General features: G+C 26.1%; 2 protein-coding genes across 2 annotated transcripts; both read right to left on the bottom strand.

Annotated features, from left to right (window-relative positions):
- Positions 1 to 9146: 9146 nt before the first annotated feature.
- On the bottom strand, positions 9147 to 10604 carry LOC114166449 (stem 28 kDa glycoprotein-like). The gene is made up of 3 exons (XM_028051184.1): positions 10177 to 10604; positions 9843 to 10055; positions 9147 to 9530 (listed from the first exon to the last, which is right to left on the bottom strand). The coding sequence occupies exons 1-3, from the start codon at positions 10551 to 10553 to the stop codon at positions 9356 to 9358; spliced, it is 765 nt and encodes a 254-aa protein (XP_027906985.1). The 5' UTR covers positions 10554 to 10604; the 3' UTR covers positions 9147 to 9355.
- A 7455-nt stretch (positions 10605 to 18059) lies between these two features.
- Positions 18060 to 19293, bottom strand: LOC114166147 (stem 31 kDa glycoprotein-like). Its single transcript, XM_028050817.1, has 3 exons — positions 18864 to 19293; positions 18565 to 18774; positions 18060 to 18441 (listed from the first exon to the last, which is right to left on the bottom strand). The coding sequence occupies exons 1-3, from the start codon at positions 19241 to 19243 to the stop codon at positions 18264 to 18266; spliced, it is 768 nt and encodes a 255-aa protein (XP_027906618.1). The 5' UTR covers positions 19244 to 19293; the 3' UTR covers positions 18060 to 18263.
- Between the last annotated feature and the right edge of the window lie 4480 nt (positions 19294 to 23773).

Raw genomic sequence — 23773 nt, 5'->3', positions numbered from 1 at the left:
AATTTTCTTTTTAATTGAACTTATTTTATTCATTTTTCATTAATAAAGGATGAATTCAAAAGAATAATAATTTATATTATTATATAAAGAGATTCATCTTTTTAATATTTATATTTTTTTATCAACTTTATTTCTCAATTTTTTTTTTAAATTTAATTTTAATTAAATAAATAAAAATTAATCACAAAATAAATAAAAAATATTTATAATTAGTTATAAAAATTACTTATAATATAATTATATTTTATTATTTATTCTTGTCATAAAAAAATTAAACACAAATAATGTGTTTTCACTGATAAAAATAATTAAGATGTTTATTTATCATGTTTTACTAACTCTTGTGCCACTGCCACTTGTGCAAATACAAGTGCAGTTCAATTATTTCTCAATTATTTCTGAGGTTGTTACGTATTATGGACTTACAAACCCATTGGGTCAGCTCGCTAATTTTCTGGGGGATTTCTTCCTGCACCCCCAATATTTCTTCTGCACCTTCAAATATTCATGCTCTTCCATTTATGCTCTTGGAAAATTAAATAACTAAAAAAAGTTTAATTAGGTAGACACAATAATTAAACAATTATGAATGGCAGAGTTAGTTGGCTGCCTGAATTAATTATCGGCCAGTCGTTTATATACCCTGCACCCCTCTTTAGTTTCACTTACAGTTGCACTTACACTTACTTTCACTTTCACTGCAGAAAATTTCGTGGTTGAGGTGTGAAATTCCATTTGCTTCGTTTCTTCTCAGAAAAAGAGGTACGCATTTAGAATAGAAGTTTATATTTGATAAGTTTATGTGTGAGATAAATGTTGGTACGTTTTTAATATTTCATGAAGTCATTTTTATTTACGGAAGTGTCATGCAGAACTCAAGTTATTTTTTCCATATACGGAAGTTGACTTCCGGAAGTGTTTATGTAAAATGGAAGTCGACTTCCGGAGACAAGTGAAATTTTACGGAAATCGAATTATTTTTTTCCTCCTACGGAAGTCGACTTTCGGAAATGTATGTGTGAAACGGAAGTCGACTTCCGGAAGTGTATGATTAAATCGGAAGTGGACTTCCGGTGAAGTAAAATGTTTACAGTGTTACGGAAGTGGACTTCCGGTTTTTAAGTGAATATTTCGCCCGGAAGTCGAGTATTTGTTTGGTAAGTAGTGTGGTGAGTAAATTTTTTCCACTTCCGTAGTTAGTGGTTTATCTTGTTTTTCTTTTTTTCCACTTCCGATGCTTTCTATGTTCTACCATGCTTTTTTTTTTTTTTTCACTTTTCCACTCCACTTCCGTAGATGGCTAAGCTTTGTTTTTTCTTTTTCAATTTTCCACTTCGCTATACTAAGTTTTCTTTTTTCTTTTTTCTTTCACTTTTCTACTTCCATGCTTTTAGACTCAGTGATATTTTAGTTTATTTTATTTTGTAATTTATAATTTTGTTACGGCTTGAATAATAACTTATGTTTTATTTATTATTTATTTAACTTTTATTTACATGAATATTTATTTTTTGTTTATATTTTTGTGTGTTTTAATTATTATGTGTTTGTTTTATATTTTTGAATGAATATTTTTATTTTTTATTGATTTTATTTTTTTTATTTTTTTTATGGTTGAGCGTTTATGTATATTTGATTTTTTATATTTATTTAATTGTTTGAGGAATATTTTAATTTTTTTATATTTATTTTATTTTGTAAAAAGTGGTATTGATTACTAATGTTAGATTATAGGTGGTTAAAGTTATCTAAGATGGACGATCTCCCTTTAAATTTTATGGATTCACAAGTAAATTCGAGTTTCATCTCAGATTTCTCTTCTTTTAGAAATAAGATGAGTGATGAAGACTATACAAATAATTTTACGACTAATCATATATTTTCAACACGAGATGAGTTGATTCAGTGGATTCGAGGGATAGCATTTCATCTTGGTTTTGTTGTTGTCACTATCAGATCTGACAAAGCTACTGATCAACCTGGGAGGAAAACGTATGTATTGTTAGGCTGTGAAAGGGGTGGTAAGTATAGGAAGTATAAATCCGATGTTCAGCCTAGTGTCTCTGGCACAAGAAAATGTGATTGTCCATTTAAACTCAGAGGCAAACCTATTAGTAATGGAGATGGTTGGATGTTGAAGGTAATGTGTGGATATCATAACCATGATGTGTCTCATACACTAGTTGGTCACCCATTTGCTGGGAGGTTAAAATCTTCTGAACAATCCTTGCTTGTTGACATGTCTAAGAGTCAAGTCAAGCCAGCAAATTTTCTACTCACTCTCAAAGAAAATAGTGAGTGTAATGTCACAACGATAAAGCAAATTTATAATGCAAGATACACTTATAAACGATCGTTGAGAGGTTCAAGAACTGAATTACAACACTTGATGATGTTGTTAGATTGTGATAATTACATCCATTGGAGTAGATGTCTAGAAGAATCTGAAGTGGTTAGTGATCTGTTTTGGACACATCCTGATTCTGTTAAATTGTTGAATGCATTTAATATCGTATTCTTGATGGACACCACCTACAAAACCAACAAATATCAATTGCCATTACTTGAGATTGTTGGTGTGACATCTACAGGGTTGACTTTCTCTGCTATGTTTGCATTCATATCTAGTGAACGAGAATCTAATTTCACTTGGGCCCTATAAAGATTTAGAGGATTATTCATGACCTCAGAAGCATCAGCATGTGAAGAACTTGAGCCACCACGATGTGCTCCTCTTGTCCTAGCCATGTCTGTAATTACAAATAAAATTATTCGAACAAATAATAATTATTTATAATTATTAATATTCAAAATTATAATATATTATTATTATTCAAAATTATAATTATTTATAAATAAAATTGATTAATATTATAATTAATTAAATTATATTATATTAACATTAAAATAAATTTCAAATAAATTTGTTCAAAATTATAATTATTTGAAATTATATTTACTCAATAATAAAATTAATTAAAATTAAAATTATTCAAAATCGTAAATAACTAAAATTTTAATTATTCAAATTTATAATTATTTAAAATTATAATTATTTATATTTATATTTACTCAATAATTAAATTAATTAAAACTATAATTATTCAAAATTATAATTATTTAAAATTATAATTACTCAATAATAAAATTAATTAAATTTTAAATTATTCAAAAATCATAAATAACCAAAATTTTAATTATTCAAAATTATAATTATTTAAAATTATAATCATTTAAATTTATATTTACTCAATAATAAAATTAATTAAAATTTAAATTATTGAAAATCTTAAATAACTAAAATTTTAATTATTCAAAATTGTATTTATTTAAAATTATATTTACTCAGTAATAAAATTAATTAAAATTAAAATTATTCGTAATTAACTAAATTTTTATTTATTCAATATTATAATTATTTAAAATTATAATTATTATACATATATTTGCTCAATAATAAAATTAATTCAATAATAAAATTAATTAAAATTAAAATTATTCTAAATCGTTAATAACTAAAATTTTAATTATTCTAAATTATAATTATTTAAAATTATATTTACTTAATAATAAAATTAATTAAAATTTAAATTATTCAAAATCGTAAATTTCTATAATTTTAATTATTTTAAATTCTAATTATTTAAAATTCTAATTTTTTTAGATTATATTTACTCAATAATAAAATTAAATAAAATAAAAATTATTCAAAATCTTAAATAACTAAAATTTTAATTATTCTAAATTTTACTTATTTAAAATTATAATTAATTAAAATTAATAATAATTAAAATTAATTAATATCAAAATTGTTTACATTAAAATTAAAATTAAGTAAAAAAAATTACGGAAAATGTCACGGAAGTCGCGTACGCCCTACGGACGTTGCGTACGTCCTACGGAAGTCGCGTACGTCCTACGGAAGTCGCGTACGTCCTATGGAAGTCGCGTACGTCCTACGGAAGTCGCATACGTACGGAAGTCGCGTACGTACGGAAGTTGCGTACGTACGGAAGTTGCGTACGCCCTACGGAAGTCGCGTACGCCTACGGAAGTCGCGTACGCCTACGGAAGTCGCCGCGTATGGAAGTCACGCCACACTCTACGGAAGTCATATATGGGAACTCACTTTTAACTACGGAAGTTGACTTCCGTAAGTCCCATTTTTTTTTCGTGGTCAACCGAAACTGGTTCCATGGAAGTCCACTTCCATAATTGACTTCCGGGTTTGTGTTTTTACAAATCTATATTCAAATAAAAATAATAACTACATACAGCAACCAAACATGGCAGAAACAATCAAAAAATTAAAATATACAAGGGATATGTTTACTTACCTGTTGGAGAGGAATGGTGAAGGAAGAGGGACAGCGGACAAAAAAAAAATAGGAGTGGGGTACGACAAGTGGGTCAAGTTGGAGAGAAGAGTGGGGCAGATGAGAGATTGGGGGGTGTGCAGCAGCTAGGATTGAATGAAAAGAAAGTGAGGCATTAAATAGAAGAGAGAAACAAAGATCGATTAATTTAAAATTTTAAAACACTAAAAGAGTAGTTTTGGAATTTATGAAAAGTTTGGAGGTGCAGAAGAAATATTTGGGGTGCAGGAAGAAAACCCCATTTTCTGAGGACTATTTCTACGTACACTCACACTTTCATAATTTCCTCCTTCTGCAATTCTATAAAGCAATTCTATAAAGTGCGAAATGTCAAAAATACTTTCACTATATTATTTTATTTAAAAATACATTTATTGTATTGTTAAATTATTACCCTAAGTTAAATGTAAATAAGAAAAATAAAATATCATGGGATGAAAGTACATACAGACATCACCGGATTATATGCAAATATTGCTGGGTTATGTTAAATATTTTGCCAAAGTTAAATAATAACAAAAATAAAGTTTAAAACGGATCCTTTTCCAATTCTTTTCGAATTTGATATTCGATTTTTTCTATATTCTTTTTATTTGCTTTTGATTAATATTAAATACAATTTTTGAAATCAAAGTTAAAAGTTGAAATATCAATAATATTTAAAAAATGGATTTTTCATTTTCATAGAATAATATATATTCTAGATAATTTTATAATTTTCTCTCTTTTTTTATCTAGTCTATTTTTTTAGAAAGCTTCTGTTTGTTCAAATATTATCCTTGTCTCCAATTTAATTTTTTTAGTTCGATTATCAGATTTTGATTCATCTTAATTAATGTCTATTTTTGAAATAGTAGTACAATATTTATATGAAAGTATCAAGTTTAATAAAAATATTAATATACTATATTTACATAATAATTAAATTTGTTATTAATTTCAAAAGAAGAACAAAATTGGTTATTTTAATAAAAATTAGAACAAAATTGAGATTAAGTGAATTGTAAATATATAAATTAAATTAAAATTAAAATAATTAATATATGGACTGAGATTAAGTTAATAACATGATGGCATAATACTATTATGATGTATGATAATTTAAAAAAGACTAGAAAAATCATAAAGTATCACGTGACACATATTTAACGTTATTAATATAGTATTAATGAAAAATAACGTTACACATTTTTAAATACATAGACCACTAAGGACATAAATGTATTTTAATTTATTTATTTATATATATATATATATATATATATTTATATTTTGTATTTTAATTAATATAATTATGTTTAAAAATAATAACTTTACATATTTAAATTAAAATTAATTATAGAATATTTAAATTTTAAATATATATTTTCTCTAATTTGTGAGAAATTAATTATAAATATAAGTTATGGTAAATTTGTAGACATTTTGTTAAAAAATCGTTACAATTTTATTCTTTCCTTAACAATATATTAGTTACAAATATTTTGTTCTCGATAATTTATATAGTAAAATAAAAAGATTTCTTAGAGTGCAAGGAGACGAGAAGGTCTAAACATACCGGCCAATCAGAGAGAGAAATAATTTCTTTTGTTATTTTTACTGTGTTCTCTGGATTTGTACCCTTCAATTGCTCATCAATGGACATGGTTTCATGGTCATACTTAGCTTATTTGGTAATATTTAGTTTATACATCATTCAAGTAGTTAAGTTTCTTTGTCTAACAATATTAACCATTAAATTAACTTGGATGTTTTGCAATATTAGTTTCATGGTCAGGTTTGCCTAGTATTTGTCTACAATATTACTGAGCATCTATCACAATATACGTTATGCTTAATATTTGATTAGTACTTAGTAAAAACATCATATTTCACAGTTTCATATTTCATGTTCCATTCACGATACCAAATGAATATTGTTACTAATATTATTAAAATAAATCAAAAATTTAACAAGGAAGTAAATGCATAAAATAAAATCTAGTTGAATCCAATAAATAATAAATAATCAACAAATTAATATATGAAAAAAATTTCTTCTGTCATGATGACTAGATGACTAAATGGGTACTTGCAGATTGTCAGCCGATACGAATGACAAAAAATGACATCAAATTGAAGTGTCAAAGTTCAAGTGGAAGGAAACATTAATAAGCATTTACAACAGCTGAAACGTTGTTTGTGACTTAAGAATCAAATAGTCTGAGTTATAGTCCTACTCTATGTTTTCATATAATTATACAATTATTACTCTATAGGATAATAACCTGAAGAATAAAAGAAAAATGTACATATATTATGTACAAAATCATAAATTATGTATAACTTAGATATTATGTAACAAATTATATATAAGGTACAAAATCATATATCGATTATTAATGATGGATGGTTTATAAAAGAATGAAATCAAACCCATGTCAATCTTCATTTGCATATCATAATTGCTTTTATCTTGTAGTTTTTTTTTTTCTTTCTTTCTTTAATATATCGATAAATATAAACTATTGTGATCCCATCAACAAATTCAATACTTATATATTTTCTACTTTATGTAATAACGTGAGAAAAAGAAAAAGAAAATGTGAGAAAAAGAAAAAGAAAAAGAAAATGTATGTATAGTATGTACAAAATTACATATATGAGGTACAAAATTACATATTACGTACAAAATCATACATTGATTTTAATGAATCTATAATCTAATTTGTAATAAAGTATTTTTTGTTTTTAGGTTGAGATATCCAAATGATTTGTCTAAATGGTAAAGAGGAGTTAGAAACTCATATTTTTGTATGTTTTTTTTAATTGTCATTATAATAATTAATTTAATTATTATTATATTTTTATGAATAATTTGTTTATATAATAATATTTATCAAAGGGATGGATAATATAAAAATTAAATTAAATAATAAATTAATTATATTTCAACTTGTGTTAAAATGTCTAATTATGAATACTAAAATCTAAAATAATTAAATTGAATATGTTGATGAATCATCACGATGTTTTTTTCTAATTTAAAAATAGATGGTGAAATAAAATTATTATAATACGTTGAATATAATATTCAAAATAATGTTTGTATTTAAAAATTTGATTTCTATAATAAATATAGATGTTAAGAACAGAATAAAATTCATATTATTTTATGTTACAAAAATAAGATTCATCCCAAAGAATTGTCCGTTTTGAAACGTTTGAGTTCGTCACAGTTTTGTCTTTTAAAGAGGTAGAAATATTTAAATTTCGCTTGACTTCGACTCCTAAACAATGTAAAATTTATTGGGTGTACCGAAACATATATAATAAATATTGATATTGTTTATTCGGATAAAACAATAATTTTGATTCGATAAAATTAACCAAGTGCTTGTGAGATAGTGTACATGTTGATTTACTAATACAAAATGTGAGAACAGTAACATATATTTTCCATATTCGCTTGAAAAATTAAAAACCGTGAGTAATTGAGTAATTATTAAGAAATACGTCAACTGACATGTGTAAAAGAATCGTGTGTAAAATATCTATCAGTCAAGTGTGCTGAGAAAATTTTTAAATTATATCTTCAATAATATTCATTCAAAACATGATCCATCAAATATTACCCACTGCTATAGCAAGAACTTTTATTATGGGAAGAGGCATAAAACCTTATAAGTTGTACATTGATGCTATGAATTATGAGTAAGAGTTAATAATCTCCATAATTATGAATTTAATGTATGTAATGTATTGATGGAATATCATAATATTAAAGAGGACGAATGTAGTATGTGGATGGTTTTATAGAATTCAATCAATATATCAAGTCTTCCGGAAGTGTTAATTATTCTATGATTTATTTGAGAGAGTAATAATATGCTATATATTATTATTTTAAGTTTGAGTTATTACTTATTAAATGAGATCCGATAGGAATAGAATTGTATTCACTATTAAAAAATTTTATATTATATAGAATCTGTTTTGTAAATTTTCTTATAAATTTGTTAAGATAATTATAAAAAAAGATTTTTTTTTTCTGTTATTTTATTTTTAAGAATCTTATAAAATTATAAAATTCGTAAATATTATCTATAAAATTTATTATAAAAAGTGTTTTATACAAAATATTTTGTAAAAAAATTGACAGCAATTTTCTGCCAATTTTTTTCATAACAAAATTTATAAGTATTTTCTTTGAAAAAAAATTTAAAAACAAAATTGATAAAAAATATAAGTTTTTTAGAAGTGATTATAGATTCTTTATTATATCATCATGCAAGTTATTTTTAAAATATATGTGCAGAGCATTCAAGCTTGCCTAAATATTAAGGACCAAGTTTTGAGATGTTTAAAATATTATTGTTATATTTTGTACTAGAGTTACATATAATATTGTGAAAAATTATTTATAAATTTTGAAAATTATACTAAATATATATTTAATATATACTTGTATTATCAATTTCTTTTGATGCTCCAAAACCATATTTATATCGAAATTTGGGATGTTACAATTTCCCACTCTATGTTGTGCATACAGTGTTGAATCAATTTTTAAATTTCAATCCAAATGATAATCTAAATTTTTTGGTTTGGTTTGGTTTACAAATGTTTTTTAAATTTCAGAACATACATGATCCATTGTTTGGCATGTCCCACAAAGGCATAATGATTTTCTTTTTCCAAAAGTTATTTTTTAAAACTTAGCTAATTATATATATCTTTTACACATATCTTATATAATACTTTACGTTGAACAAACAACAACAAAAGATGTACCTATAGCAGTTTAAAAAGTTCCATAGTTTATTAAAGGCACAGAGAGAAAACTCCGTAGTGGAGTCTCTGATGTGTCTTGTTCACGTACATCACAACATCATAAAGCAAATCCATACACAGCCATTAACGCTCCTATTTCAAGCTCATTCCATTTCTGCATGACCTATCTTATTTCATACATAGGAGCACGCTACTGCTGTCATCAACTACTCAATATAGTACATGGGATTAGGCAGCTTAAAGGTTCTGATGCCTACGTTGTGTCCGCTCAAACCGCTCCACTGGTCTCCGACGTTTGCAATGATTCTGTAACCCTGCTGCACCAGCTTCGCTCTCTCAGTTGATTTGTATTCAACTGAGTTTTGATTGTTTGATGGATCCCTACAACCAAAACCCAATACTTTAAATTTCATTATCAAAACCCAAAGTTAAACTTGTTAGGATTAGAGAAGGAGTTTTACTGGAGAGATACAATATTAATGAGATTTGAGTCCAACTATGTAAGAAATTGATATTACTCTCAACCTAAAACCTTAAGACAATGAGTTTATAGGTCTTTATTCTTATATAGTGCTTTCTCATTTCTAACCAATATAGAACTTAGACCGACACTTGAATTCCTAACCGTCTCTCAGGTGATCCTATCTCGAAAGACTTAACAAAACTTAATCATTTAGGAGAATGAAAACTCACTTGAGAATCAACTTCTCCCATGTGTGGTAACCAGCTTTCTTCAAGTTGGCTTCAGTTACAGCCTTTTTGTCTGTTCTTCTCCCGGTCAAGAAGATAACCTTCAACCCAAGATCCAGAAGTTTGTTGTAATTCTTAAGAGTCTCAGGCAATGCTGGTGCATTACCCTTGTTAACAAACTCCTCGTCGTAACGTGTGGAATTGAATTTCTCCGATCTATTTCACAAAATCATTCATAACATAACATTATCAGAATAATCAACACGTTACAAGTCATGCATGAGCATGACAAATCAAAAACAAACAGTTGATATAGAAGAAAGAGAAGATAGTTTACCCATATCCATGCTGAGAATAGTATGGGACATTGGAGAGTACGGTTCCATCTATGTTGAACAGAACCACATCGTTCTCATGGATTTCTCGGTCTCTAGCGAAAAAGAAAACTTGTTGGTTAACGGTTTTGGAGTCTGATTGGTATTGTCCTCCTTCGATGTAGTTGGCTGTAGCCTCTACACACTGTTCGGGAATGGTTTCAAAGCCGAAGATGTTTTTTGCTTCCACGGCAAGTCTCCAACTGGCGCATCTTACGTCGCCGTAACTCGCACCATCGCCATAACCGGTTGGCAATCGGAGAGGGAAGCTTCTGAAGGAAGCGCCATGGCATTGAGATGCCACCAGAATTGTAGCAACCAAGAACACCACCAACTTCATATTCTCACTGCTTCTTCTTTATCTCAACTTACTCTTGCATCTTCCTCCTCCAGGGTTTGCTTCCTTATATAGACCCTAACTCGTTACCTCCACCACAAAAATTATCTCTCAACTTTAACCTAATTTTACGCTCCAATAATTTAGTTTACTTTTCAATCTTCTGCGTGTATATTAACTTTTTTTAAAAAAATAATAAGTTCAACTATTCTGTATTCTGCAATTGTTTTTATTATTTTGCTAGTTTACAAAGATTGCCTGTGTGTAGGGTAATAACGAATCTCTAATAAATAACATCACTTAAATCTTGACTCTCGAATGTTGTACCTATATATGGTAACAAAGACTTTAACTATAGTACTACTCTTGTCTATTTATTTATTTTTTCATTAAATATTTTGTCATAATGTTTATCTACTAAAGTACCACCACATAGGAACAATAAGGTAGAGTAAAATTTAAGTTACTGGGACAAATGATAGTGTTATTAGTGTTAAACAATTAAAAGAAAAACAAAGTAACAGTAAAGGGAAATAATATTTTAACAGTTTGATTTGACAAACTTTAATCAAACTTTGACAAACAATTATTTTTTTTTGGTAAAAGATATCCTAAAACTTTATTATTTTAGTTTTGTAACTTTTATAAAAATAATTATTTTATTTTGTTAATTTTATCAAAAATTTATTTGTAAAAAAACGATTTTTGAACAGTAAAACATTGAAGAGCTACAGTGGTATAGAGTGCGGGTGTCAAGAGATAAAGGGAGACAAAAATATTTTGTGGTTGTATTTGGATAAGAGTTGTCTGATTGAATAACAAAATTGGAAGTTTTTGTTTTTTTAGTAATTGTATTTTGACAACATACTATTTATAATTCTACTAAAAAATATATAATTCTGTAATAGTTAAAAAATGTTTATTAACTTAAGATATATATTATATTATAATTAACTATAGTGTTTATATATAAAATAAAGGTTATCCAAAAAAAAATTGTTTTTGTTTTTTAGTTTATAAGATATAGTTAATACAAAATGGATGTTTTTTAGATTTTACAAATAGGTCTAGAATAAATTACTTTTTTTATATTTTTTTTTTCAAATTTGCTATATCTTTCTATGTTTTAATATTAATCGTTTATTATTTTCATATATATTTTTATAATATTCATCAACACTTGATATATACTTTGAAATAAGAAAAATATTATAAGTTTATAATATATGATGTGAGTTTCATCTATTTTGATTAGAAGTTTGTGAGTGATGATGGAGTTGTTTTTCCTTGCAAAGCAAACTCCAGTTAAAGTGAGTTAAAAACTTTAACCTCATAAATTATTTTAATTCAGAAGTATTATAATATCGTATTGAATTTATAATTATAATTAATATTTATATGAATTTGAAATAGTAATTTTGTTGATAACATGAACCAATTGCTTTATATGCTAACATTAGTTTTATCGGTCTATTTAATAGTAAAAAAATGTATTATTAGATGGCTGAATCTACAAATAGAAGTAGAAACTAACTAAGTTCATTATGATATTTATAGCATTAAAATATATTGTTTGGGTGATTTGCACAGTCTTTATTATTATGAAGATATGATGTTACTAACAAAATATTGACACATAAAATAATATTATACTCAAAGTGCTATGGTCTTAAACACATGAATCCACCAAAGAATAAAATATATGTAAGAACAAACAAAACACCCTATCAAAAGAAGATGACATTAAATTGTCAATAGTATTTCTGATAAGTCAAATATTAATATAGAAAACATATTTAATAACATCTTTAAAAAATATCAAATTACATCATAAAAAATATAATTGAGAATTTATCTAGTATTAAATTACAGATTAAATATAATTTATTGTTATATATATTTGCATTACAAGTAATATATATATATATATATATATATATATATATATATATATATATATATATTCTATATTAGAATAACTATAATTGTTTGAAATTACTAAATATAATATTTGGGGGCTCCACTCAGGTGCCATATCTTAGTATATGCGGAGAATATTAATACACGTGATACACGCCTTCACCTAATATGTTAAAGTTGTCCAGATTTATATTTGTACTAAAAATATCTTTTATTATACACAAAAAGAAAATAAAAGAGGAAAATCTAGATGAAATATGTGATCTGATATATGTAATGATACATAATTAATTAATCAGTGTTTGAAACACTAAGACATTATTATCAGGAGGCATGTCATAATTTGATCAAAAATCTGAACCAAAGAGAAAAACTGAGCTAGGTTCAGTTTTGAATTTTAACACGTGGAAACTAAATCAATTTGAGCTTATATATAGAAAATTTTAATTTTTTTTAATAAGTTAAAATATAATAATTTAGATAAAATATATAATAAAATTTTGGTACAGCAAATAATGTAATAATTTAATTTCAAAATTTATTATAACCTTCTTCCTTTATTGACATCTATAACTGTGAGTTGATTACTACCTCTTCTTAATGATTGGAAATATGTGAACCTAGTTGAACCTCTTCTTTATTTATGAATTGTGTGGAGATAAACCATTAACCAATTTTATACTATTGAAATTATTAAACAAATAGTAAAAGTGATAAAAAAAATGTACTTTTATGCTACCATAATTTATTTTAGTAATCGGGAAATTTATACTTTTTAATTTTAATTTTTGAATTGCCTTTTTAGATATTTTAAACATTATCTAAGCAAAACCTAAACAAATTTTACACAATTGAATGTTTTGTTTTTGGTACTATTTTTGAAATTTTAGAAAGTAAAGTTGACATGACATTTGGTTGATTAATTAATTGGTGAGAGGAGGGTGAAGTTTCTATTTACGAAATGTCCCACAATCACATGACACTTGTCTTAACATGTTGGTGTTCTTTGGTGAGAACATTAGAGAAACTAGGTTGTTGAAAGAAGCACCTCAAATTTTACTTTATACAATAATAATGTTGAGAAGCGGAAATTAGATGTTCTCAGGAGCTTATGCTTTACGTTGTCTCCTTCTTTTCTTCACCTTTCATATAATTTAATTCTTTAGATTGCCAATTTAACCCCTTTCTTTACTTATTTTTTGTTTTTCTTATTTATACAATTCATCAAATTTTCAATGTTAAATGTGATTTTCATATTATAACTAATTTTTGTATAATTTTAATTTTTTTCTAAAATATTAAACAATTTTTTATAGGAAATACGACATCAATTAAGAATACAGAAATTATGATATTATAAATGAATACAAACCTATATATAGTTGGATTAAATATGTTTTTTTTTAAGTTTCAGTGAAATTTATAATTAGTTCTTTTTTAAAAAATTTGATCAATTTAGTAAAAATGCGTGAATTTAGTCATTTTAACTAAATTTTGTTAAGTTTATCTAACGTTCTAAATGTATTTTATGATAGAATTTGAATTATTTATATCGTTTGATACATTTTTGCTTTAATGTTAACTCAAATATTATCATAAAATGCGTTTAAAACTTTAAATAAACTTAATAAATTTTGGTAAAAAAGACTAAATTCACACATTTCTAAAGATGAAGGACTAAATTGATATAGAGTTTCGAAAATGAATTAATTTCAAAATTCACTGAAACATAAGGGATCAAAAACATATTTAACCCTTTATAATTTTATATTTTATCAAAATTTAGTTAAACTTCAAATTGTATTAAAGTCACGATTTAACTTATTCTAATTTTTGATCTATATGTTTCGATATTTCTGGAAAATCCTCAACAAAAAATAATGAATAAAAAAAATTAAACTAATAGATTTTAAATTTATTTTTTTACAATTTTTTATAAGATAACAAAATTACACCAATAGTGAATAACAAGTAAATTTATAATCTTATAAATAAATATTTGCTAGAAAATCGTTGAAATGATAATGTTATTAGTGTTATAAAAAACTAAACTGGTGTTATTATTAATTTTGTTTAATTTCTTAAGACAAAATATTTTATACCTTGTGTTTTCTTTTTCATTTCAACTGTGTAATTATGAATTGTTTTCATATTTAATTTTATTTCTTATATAATATTTTACATGCTATGGCTCGTATCATGAAAATAAAAGAGGTAAACATTATTCATATACTAAATATTTTCACTTTATCGTAAGAAGGACTAAAGAGTAAATAATAGTGTAGATTGTAAGGAGAAGTTTTGGACCACAAAGTTTTAAAAGCATAAGGATCACGTTTGAATTTGAAGTAATAATATCTCTTAGGTGTGGTGCCTTTACTTTCTCACACCAACCCTATCAACAACATTATCCTTTCACTTTTTCATTTCATTTAAAATGTGTACGATAATATTTAGGATAAATAGGAAATTTGTTTTTTAAAAGTAGAAAAAGTAAAAAATGTATTTCAATTTAATTTATGATTCAATTTGATCGTTAAAGGTTAAATATGTTTTTTGTCCTTCAAGTTTTAATGAATTTTGAAGTTAGTCCCTCTTCAAAATTTTATACCAATTTAAACATTCATCTCTAGAAATGTGTGAATTTAGTCATTCTTATCAAATTTTGTTAAGTTTATTTGATATTTTAAACGCATTTTATAATAATATTTGACTTAATATTAAAGCCAAAGTGTATCAAATGGTATAAACAATTCAAATACTATCATAAAATGCGCTTGAAACGTCATATAAACTTAACAAAACTTGGTTAAGATAACTAAATTCATGCATTTTTATATATGAAAGACTAAATTAGTTCAAAATTTTGAAGAGGGACTAATTCCAAATTGCACTTAAACTTGAGGGACAAAAACATATTTAACTCTTAAATTAATATTTACATCCATGTGATTTTATCTTTGTATAAGTTGCTCACATGTTACTTTTATTTCTTTATTCAACTTAATAATTTATTATTACTTTTTTTCAACTTAATAATTTTCGTTGTTTTCAATTTCAAAATACTTTTAACTTTTTTAATAAGTTTTTCCATCCACATAAATTATTACAAAAAGATATCATTTTTTTTTACTAATATTTCTTACTTTTTCATTCCTTTCACACCTATTCTGTGGTTTATTTTAAATTTTATGTCATTATTTTTACCACATTCATTATTTAAATACTAAATAATTATAAAATCACAGATAAGTTTTAAAATGTGCTTTCAAACACTATTAAAAAATAAGAAAAATTTCAAAAACTTCATTAAAGTTATAATTTTAATGAAATATTTCATAAATATAGTAAATAATATAATCTTATATATTTATATATTCGTATAGTTGTTTGATGGAAAAATCAACGCACCTTCACAGAAAAATTTGCTATTTATTCTACATAAATAGTACTACTACAAATGTACCATAAAAAGAAGAACAAGTGAATGATGACACCTATTTCAAAGTTTGACAGTGTACACATCATCATATTAAGAAACGAACGAAGCATACGTTTCTGGATCGAATTTCTATACATAAATTGTTATATATCTATATTTGAAAAATATATTTATGTGTCGGTGGTGACTTTTATAAACCATCCATCATTAAATCGTGGTGTTTGTGAGAAATAAATTTATTTTAATGTATTCAGAGAGTTCCATGAAAAAGATTTAATACAAAATTTTGAAATTTTAATGTGCTTAAGTTTTCTTTTACATATCACTTAATCTTTTTATTTTTAAACTTTCTATATTTACATTCCAAACAAATAAATAACTATGAATATAACAAATTAAGCTATAAAAATAACACTATACAACAAACAACATTTTCATATTTTTATTACATATGTGTTGTATATAAGATTTTGACCACCTCTGTCTCAACATTATTGCAATGTCCTATTGTGGACAATGTCTTAACACTTGTGTGTCGGACATATCTTACATTGCGATCTAAGTTTATTTTAAAAAATTAATAAATGTACGAAATTTAAATGTATTACTATGCAAGCAAGGTCTTGTAATAAAATAAAAAAATTAAATGGTTAAAAAATATATTTTAAGACAGATAGTGTAATTAAAATAATGATATTTGATTATTTTAATATTTAAAAGGTTAAAATACGAACAATAGAAAAAATTGATGGGGTTGGTAATGGTATTAGATTAAAACATATAATTTTAGGATTAAAATAAATATTTAAATATACACAATATAAATTAATTAAGCAGACAAGTATAAGGTGTAATTAATTAATTGATGGGGTTGGTATTGGTATTAGATTAGTATCCGAGTTAATACTTTCCCTTTTCTTTCGAAATTGGGCTGAAAACAGACTTCAAGCTCAAATCTACCAGACCGTGGTGCTGTGTCACGCGGACAACATACTGGGTTTTTCTTCCTGCATTCCAGTAGTACTAACTGCACTCCAAACTAACATAAATATACTAAAGTACCCTTCTGCAGTGCACCATTCCACCACTGCGCTATCACGATTGCACCTCCATTTTCGAATGAGCTCTTTTAGAGAGAAAAGAATAGAAGAACTTGTTTCGAAATATAAAGAACTCATTTTGAACGATATTATATGTATTAGGAAAAATGTATTATGTGATTTTTGTTCTTCCATTTAATCTAGAAAACTTGTTCTAAAATTCAAATTTTTTGTTCAGAAAGTTCCGAAATTTTTTTTTCTAAAAACTTTTCAAAACCCGAAAGTTACCTTTAAGAAAAGCAAAATGGTCATTTCAAAATTATGCGGTGTAGTTAGAAATTTTCGGAGTGCAGGTAGAAAAGGTGCAATAGACTGTGCATTAACGATGTTGGGCCTACACAATATTTGGGCTGAAATTTAGACGCTTCAAATGCTCCTAATGTTTTTTTTTTTTTCAGATTTCGCATTTAACATCTTGGGAGCTAATTAGGTTGGGAAAAAACGTCCTTCTGTGCATAAATGGAGTGAAAAGAAAAACATTTGTCGAAATAATAGGGAAAAAAAAAACTATTTACATTACATTAGATAACGCAAAGGATAAACTATGTCTCTCCCACACATTCTTGTGCAAATTAATGTAAAAAATTTTATGTTATTTTAATAAACAAAATACATAGTAGATGAGCCAAAACCTACATGTAAGAAATATATGTGCATAGAATTTCGTATATAAAACATTCAAGATGCTTTGAATTGCATTAATAATTTCTCAGTACTTAAAAATTATTTATATGGCCAAATCGTGTCTTTTTCTAAAAATCAAGAATATTTCATAGTCAATTTTACACGTTATATAAAACTTTCTTTAACCATACTTCCTTTTTTAAAGAATATCAATTTCGATCTAAAAAGTAGTAAATTGCAATAAATTTGATTACTGAATGGGCCATAGTAAACAAGAACAATTTATGTTTTTAAATCGATTTATATAATTGAAATACAAAAATGTTAAATTCTCACACCCCACATATATTAGGTTCTTCAGATTTAGTTTACACCAATAAACTATTATGCATGACAAGAGAAATGAAAACAAGACTACAAATCTCGAAATAGAACATAAACTTTCATAATTCATCAAAGCCACCCAAGGAAAAAACAACATTGTTGAGTCTTCTACATAGGTAACACATAGTTCAAGTACATGCTCCAACAACATAAAGACACAGAAACAGTAACAAGTGTGTCCCTATTTCATGACCTAACTTATCTTTATTTCATAGTTAGGAGCAAAGTTAGAGACTTAGAAGTTCAATCATAGTACAAGGGATTTGGCAGCTTAAAGGTCCTAAACCCTCTTTTTTCTCCCACAATATCACTCCATTGATCTCCAATGTTTCCAACGATTCTGAACCCCTCTTCTGTCAGCTTCTTCCTCTCAGAAGATTTAAAAGCATTTGATAGTTTACCAGAGTATATGGCTGGATCCCTGCAACCAAAAACCACTTCCTCAAACAGTGTTCATCACATAGTTTTTCTAAGTGTTCATCAAACAGTACAACATATAAAAGACATGTTTAGCTTGAGAATCATAAGAACAGAGAAAACAAACCTGGCAATTAACTTCTCCCATTTGTAGAATCCAACATTCTTCAAGTTGGAAACAGTCACATCCTTCAGATCCAGTGGCCTTTCTGTGATGAACACAACTTTGATCCCAAGATCCAACAGTTTGTTGTAGAGTTTAAGAGTCTCAGGCAGTGCAAATGCCTCCCCATAGGAAACCCAGATCTTGAAAGCCGTAGCATTATGTTCTTCCACCCTACCATTATAAGCATTCGTCAATGATATACTAAGTCCAAAAATCTACAGAAAAAGGTCGAAAAGCTCGAAGGGTATCAGAAAACATACCCAAAATCATGGTTAGCGAAATATTGAAGATTAGAGAGTGCAGTTTCATCGACATCAAACACAAATATGTCTCTGTCAGTGATATTGAGGGTTTTAGCATAAAGGAAAGCCTCACGGCACACGGTTTTGGAGTCTGATCTATATTGGTCGCCGAGAAGATAATCTGCGACGTGTTCTTGGCATGGTGCTGGAACAGTTTTCCATTTGACGAGGTTGTTTGCCTCCACACCAAGTCTCCAACTTGCGCATGAAACTTGTGTTGGGTATTGTTCATTGTAGCCAGTTTTCATTCGGAGAGGGAAAACTTGGTAGTGTGAGCCTTGGCAGGGCCATGTTACCAGAAAAGCAACAACGAACAAAACACAGAACTTCGTATTCATATCTCACTGTTTTTGCTATCACTACAACTTTTGCATGTAACTAGACCAGGGTTTTGTTCTTTAAATAGACGATGACAGAGGCAAGTTCTGGGGTATTGATCACTCCTCACAGGAAAAAATAGACAAACTTTTTTATTGGTTGAGGATATAGAAATGCAAAGGGTGTGTCTTTGGGACCGTTGATGTAAAAATAAAATTATTTGGATGATCTATTATTTATTACATTATTATATTCACTGACAATATAATTATAATTCGTATCTATTTTAGGTTTAATAGGTGGAATGGTATCCAATTTTATTTAAATATTTCGGTTTAGTACTTTTTTTTTAAAATGTGTCATTTGAGTTTTAATTTTTTAAAATATGTTTTAATTAGGTTTATTTAAAAAAAAATTATTAATATTGTTAACGGTCAGTGGTGGAATTTGCTCGATATTTATGGGGTGCCAAAATATACTTAAAATTTATATATTTAATTATGGATCCGTAAGATTATTTAACTTAATAATAATTGAATCAATACTAAAATTTTTAGTTATATTTTGTTTTTAATGTAAATAATCATATCGTCAGCAAAAAAAAATCCATCTTCCGTATTATTTTGCAGTCTTATTTTGATAATTTTTATTGTAGAAAATTATCTTTCTGATATAGTTGTAGAAACAAGAAGAGTTAAAATAAGACGAGACAGATTAAAAAATCAATGAAATAGATGTAATTGATTTCCTATTTTTGTCAAAGATTGATTTTTTCTATTTTCTTCCTCACAGTAGCTTCCATTTTATCACTTTTAAATAATTAATTTATTCTTTTATTTCTTCATCAATATACTTATATTTAAAAAAAAATACTAAAAGATAATTTATCATAATCTAAATAAAAATTGTGATATGTAATTAATAAAAGAAAAGTATATGATAATCAAGTCACAATTAAAAACCAGTTATTAAAAAACACTTAGTGCATTGCTTTTTCTTGATATTTATAAAAATGAATATACTAAATACTCGTGAGATAAAAAATAATATTAATTATTAAACTAATATTTCACTATCAATTGAGAAAAAAAGAATTACTTTTCTCTTCAATAATAGAAGAAAGCATACAAAAATGAGAGCACAAAATAATGAATTTGTGTTCAACTTTCTTTTTTACTTCATAAACAAAAGAAAACAAAACAAGTAAAAGTTTAAAGTGGATACAATATGTGAGAAACTCAAAAAACAGTGAGAGACAAAATAAAAAATATCTTAATAAATTTATTTATTTTTTATTAAATTTAATTTTATGTTTTATTATTTATTAACATTAAATGTTACATTTTATAAAATAAATAAAAAGATACCTATTTTAATATTTATCAATTCCTAATATATATTTTTATTATTTAAAAAATTCCAAAACATTAAATTTCTTATACATAATTTAAAAAATTAAAAACAAAAAAAAATTCATATAATATAAATAAAAAAAATCAAAAACGTTGGGGGGCCATGGCTCCCCCTGTCCCTTCCTAGGTCCGTCACTGTTAACAGTATTAATATTTTAAATAACTTAAAAAATTAAGTATTGATATTTATATTAAAATTTAATGACAAAAGTCATGAATAAAGTTAACACGTTAATCATTTTTGCTTGAAAAGATCTTAATTGAGTAAATTTTCCGAAAGTTATGACTCAATTGACACTTTTTAAAAAATAGATATCAAAGTGACATACATCTGAACGAAAGTGAGTACCAATAGACTAATTAAACCATTATTTTACTAACAAAACTCAGATCATGGCAAGAATAACAAATTAACTAAAAATGCGAATAATACTTATAAGAAAGTCGTAAATATTAAATCAAATTTCATTTTAAAACAAAAATAATACAGTAATTTCACATCAAAAAATTAGTTAAAATACTGATTTTCGTATATTACGTAATTAAATTATTTACAATTTTTTTTTATTAAAATATTAATAAAATAAAAACTGTTAGGTAGTATATCATTACATCTAGAATGAATTTGAGCTGAGATAAGAGAGTGAAAAATAAAGTTGTAAAAAATGGAAAAATTTGACACATGTAATAGATAAAAAAAGTAATTAATAAAATTGTAAAAGTATAATTTTTTCAATGAAATTCTCATAAAGAATAATTTTGTGACTTCAACATTTCCAAATCTCTTCATTTTTTTCCTTTAAAACAATTAAATTAAATCAATTAACAGAATTGATTATCTTGCTCCCAAAATCGATTATCTTGTCATCGTCATAGAAGTGATTCTCTTCCGCCAAACTCTAATTTATCCAACAAGTTACCATGTATCACTTACTTTCAAAACTGTTAGACATATAGGACTTGACAGTTTAATTTTACTTATATTTCAAAACCAAGGATAATATTTTGGTATTAACCAAAATTGTAAAAAGTAAAAAATATAGTTATCTTTTAGGCTACTATAGTTTAAGATGTGTAACCGTGAGGCCTGACACACCTTGTTTGTTTCAAGGAGTTTGTTGACCAGCGAGTGATAGCGAGAATGTTGAGTGTTCGAATCAAGAGAGTGGAATGAAGTGAGGATCCGTATGAATTTAATTTTTTAATATACAATCTAGATTCTATCTAAATGCAATAAAATAGATTTGATATATGATAAAAATATAGTTCATCGGGTTAATATTGATTAAGATTAAAATTCATATATATTTTTGGGTTAAAATGTTTTTTATTTCTAAATTTTCGTTAAAAACTAAAATTAGTTTCTCTTTCAAATTTTACGCTAATTTAGTATTTCATTCTTAGAAACATGTGCGTGATTTTAGAGTCATTGTAATTAAATTTTGGTAAGTTTAGTTGACATTTTAAACGCATTTTTTAATTAGTATTTAAGTAAAAATGTGTCAAACAGTATAAACAACTCAAATACTATTATGCAATGTGTTTGAAACGTCAAATAAATTTAACAAAATTTAATTAAAATAATTAAATTCACGCATTTATAAAGTTTGGAGACTAAATTGAACAAAAGTTTCAAAGAGAGACTCATTCTGATGTTCGCTAAAAGTTAAGGGATCAAAATCATATTTAACATTATTTTTTAATTAGATCATCTAGATTTGATTTTTTTTTCTAATCAAATTTATTATTGGATTAAAACTAAATTTTATCTAATTTGTCAATAAGATTAAATTCAATGAGATCAATGTGATATATCTACCATTACATCCATTAGATATGGGTTAGGCTTACTCAGGCGGACCCTTCATCTTCAGCCTACTCCAGTCGACCTTAGGTCCTATTTGACTCAGCTCATCCTTGAATGCAATCGACACAAGCAAACCCTTGATGTGCCAACCTATGACTAAGGTCAAGTAAGGGTTTTGGTTAGGGCACAACTCTTGCAAACCTTCAACACAACCAACTCGAGCGGACTCAGCCTGACCTTTGACCCAGTCAAATTAGTCAAATTAGCTTGCCTGGTTGTCGAACAACCGTGGCCAATCTTTGGTCGGGCAAATTTCGATCAAGGACGACTTGATGAACCCTTGGTTAGGTACAACTCGGGTTGATCTTTAGCCAGTGACAACTCTGTTTGACTCTCTTTTTGGAATGCCTCAAGTTTATCCTCAATTTGAGGACCTTAAGTGCAATATGATGTTGGATTTTCAAAACCCTAAAACAATCCTATATATATTTACTCCAAATCTAATTAAGTGGAATGTCTTTTAGATTTTGAAAATCCATAAATTTATCCAATCCAATTATATGGATTGGATTTAAATTCCAAAACCATGGATTTTGATTTAGGATAAATCCATTTAAATAAACCTAAAATAATATGGATTTAGATTATGTTGGACATTATATTAGATCTTTTGTCCACCATTGAAATGAAGTAACGAATTTGTGGGAAATAGGTGTAATTGTATCTTCGCCAAATGGCCCTTCCGTTTTTTCAACTCTTTTTTGCATTTTACCATATATGTGAAGTGAAAGAAATGGATTCTCGGCAGGGAGAATAGATTATGAAGAAGGGATGATCAATTCTTCATAACTAAAATGGTTAAAACATAACACAATTTCAATTTAGTTTTTTCAGAATTATAATCTAATGGGACTTCGATAACTTCAATTCATGTATAATAAAATGGTTTAAGTTTAGTACGAAAAGGCGTGCCAAATTTACGCAACTTTTAAAACTTGTACCATTCGATACACCTTGAAAAGACCAAATATGTCTTCTTCTAAAAAATTACAAACGTGTGTACCATGAAATCCACTTGCATGAACTAAAACCAAACTTCGAAAAGTTGTTTTTGTTTTTAAAACGTGTGCAGCTTTAAATTTTAATTCCCTACATGGCTTTTAATATTTTCCTAAATATTTCATAGTTAAACGTTTTCTTATATTTTGATAAAAATAATGAAATTTTAACTTATTTTATTTTACTTATATTTAGTTTATCATTTTAATAACTCTTAAATTATCGTATTTTATTATTAGAAAAAATTAAAATAAATAATTAAAAAATAATTA

This window comes from Vigna unguiculata, chromosome 10, assembly GCF_004118075.2.
Source record: "Vigna unguiculata cultivar IT97K-499-35 chromosome 10, ASM411807v1, whole genome shotgun sequence".
NCBI lineage: Eukaryota > Viridiplantae > Streptophyta > Magnoliopsida > Fabales > Fabaceae > Vigna > Vigna unguiculata.
The sequence above is the reverse complement of the archived record's forward strand: the minus strand, read 5'-3'. Positions and strand labels throughout refer to the sequence as shown.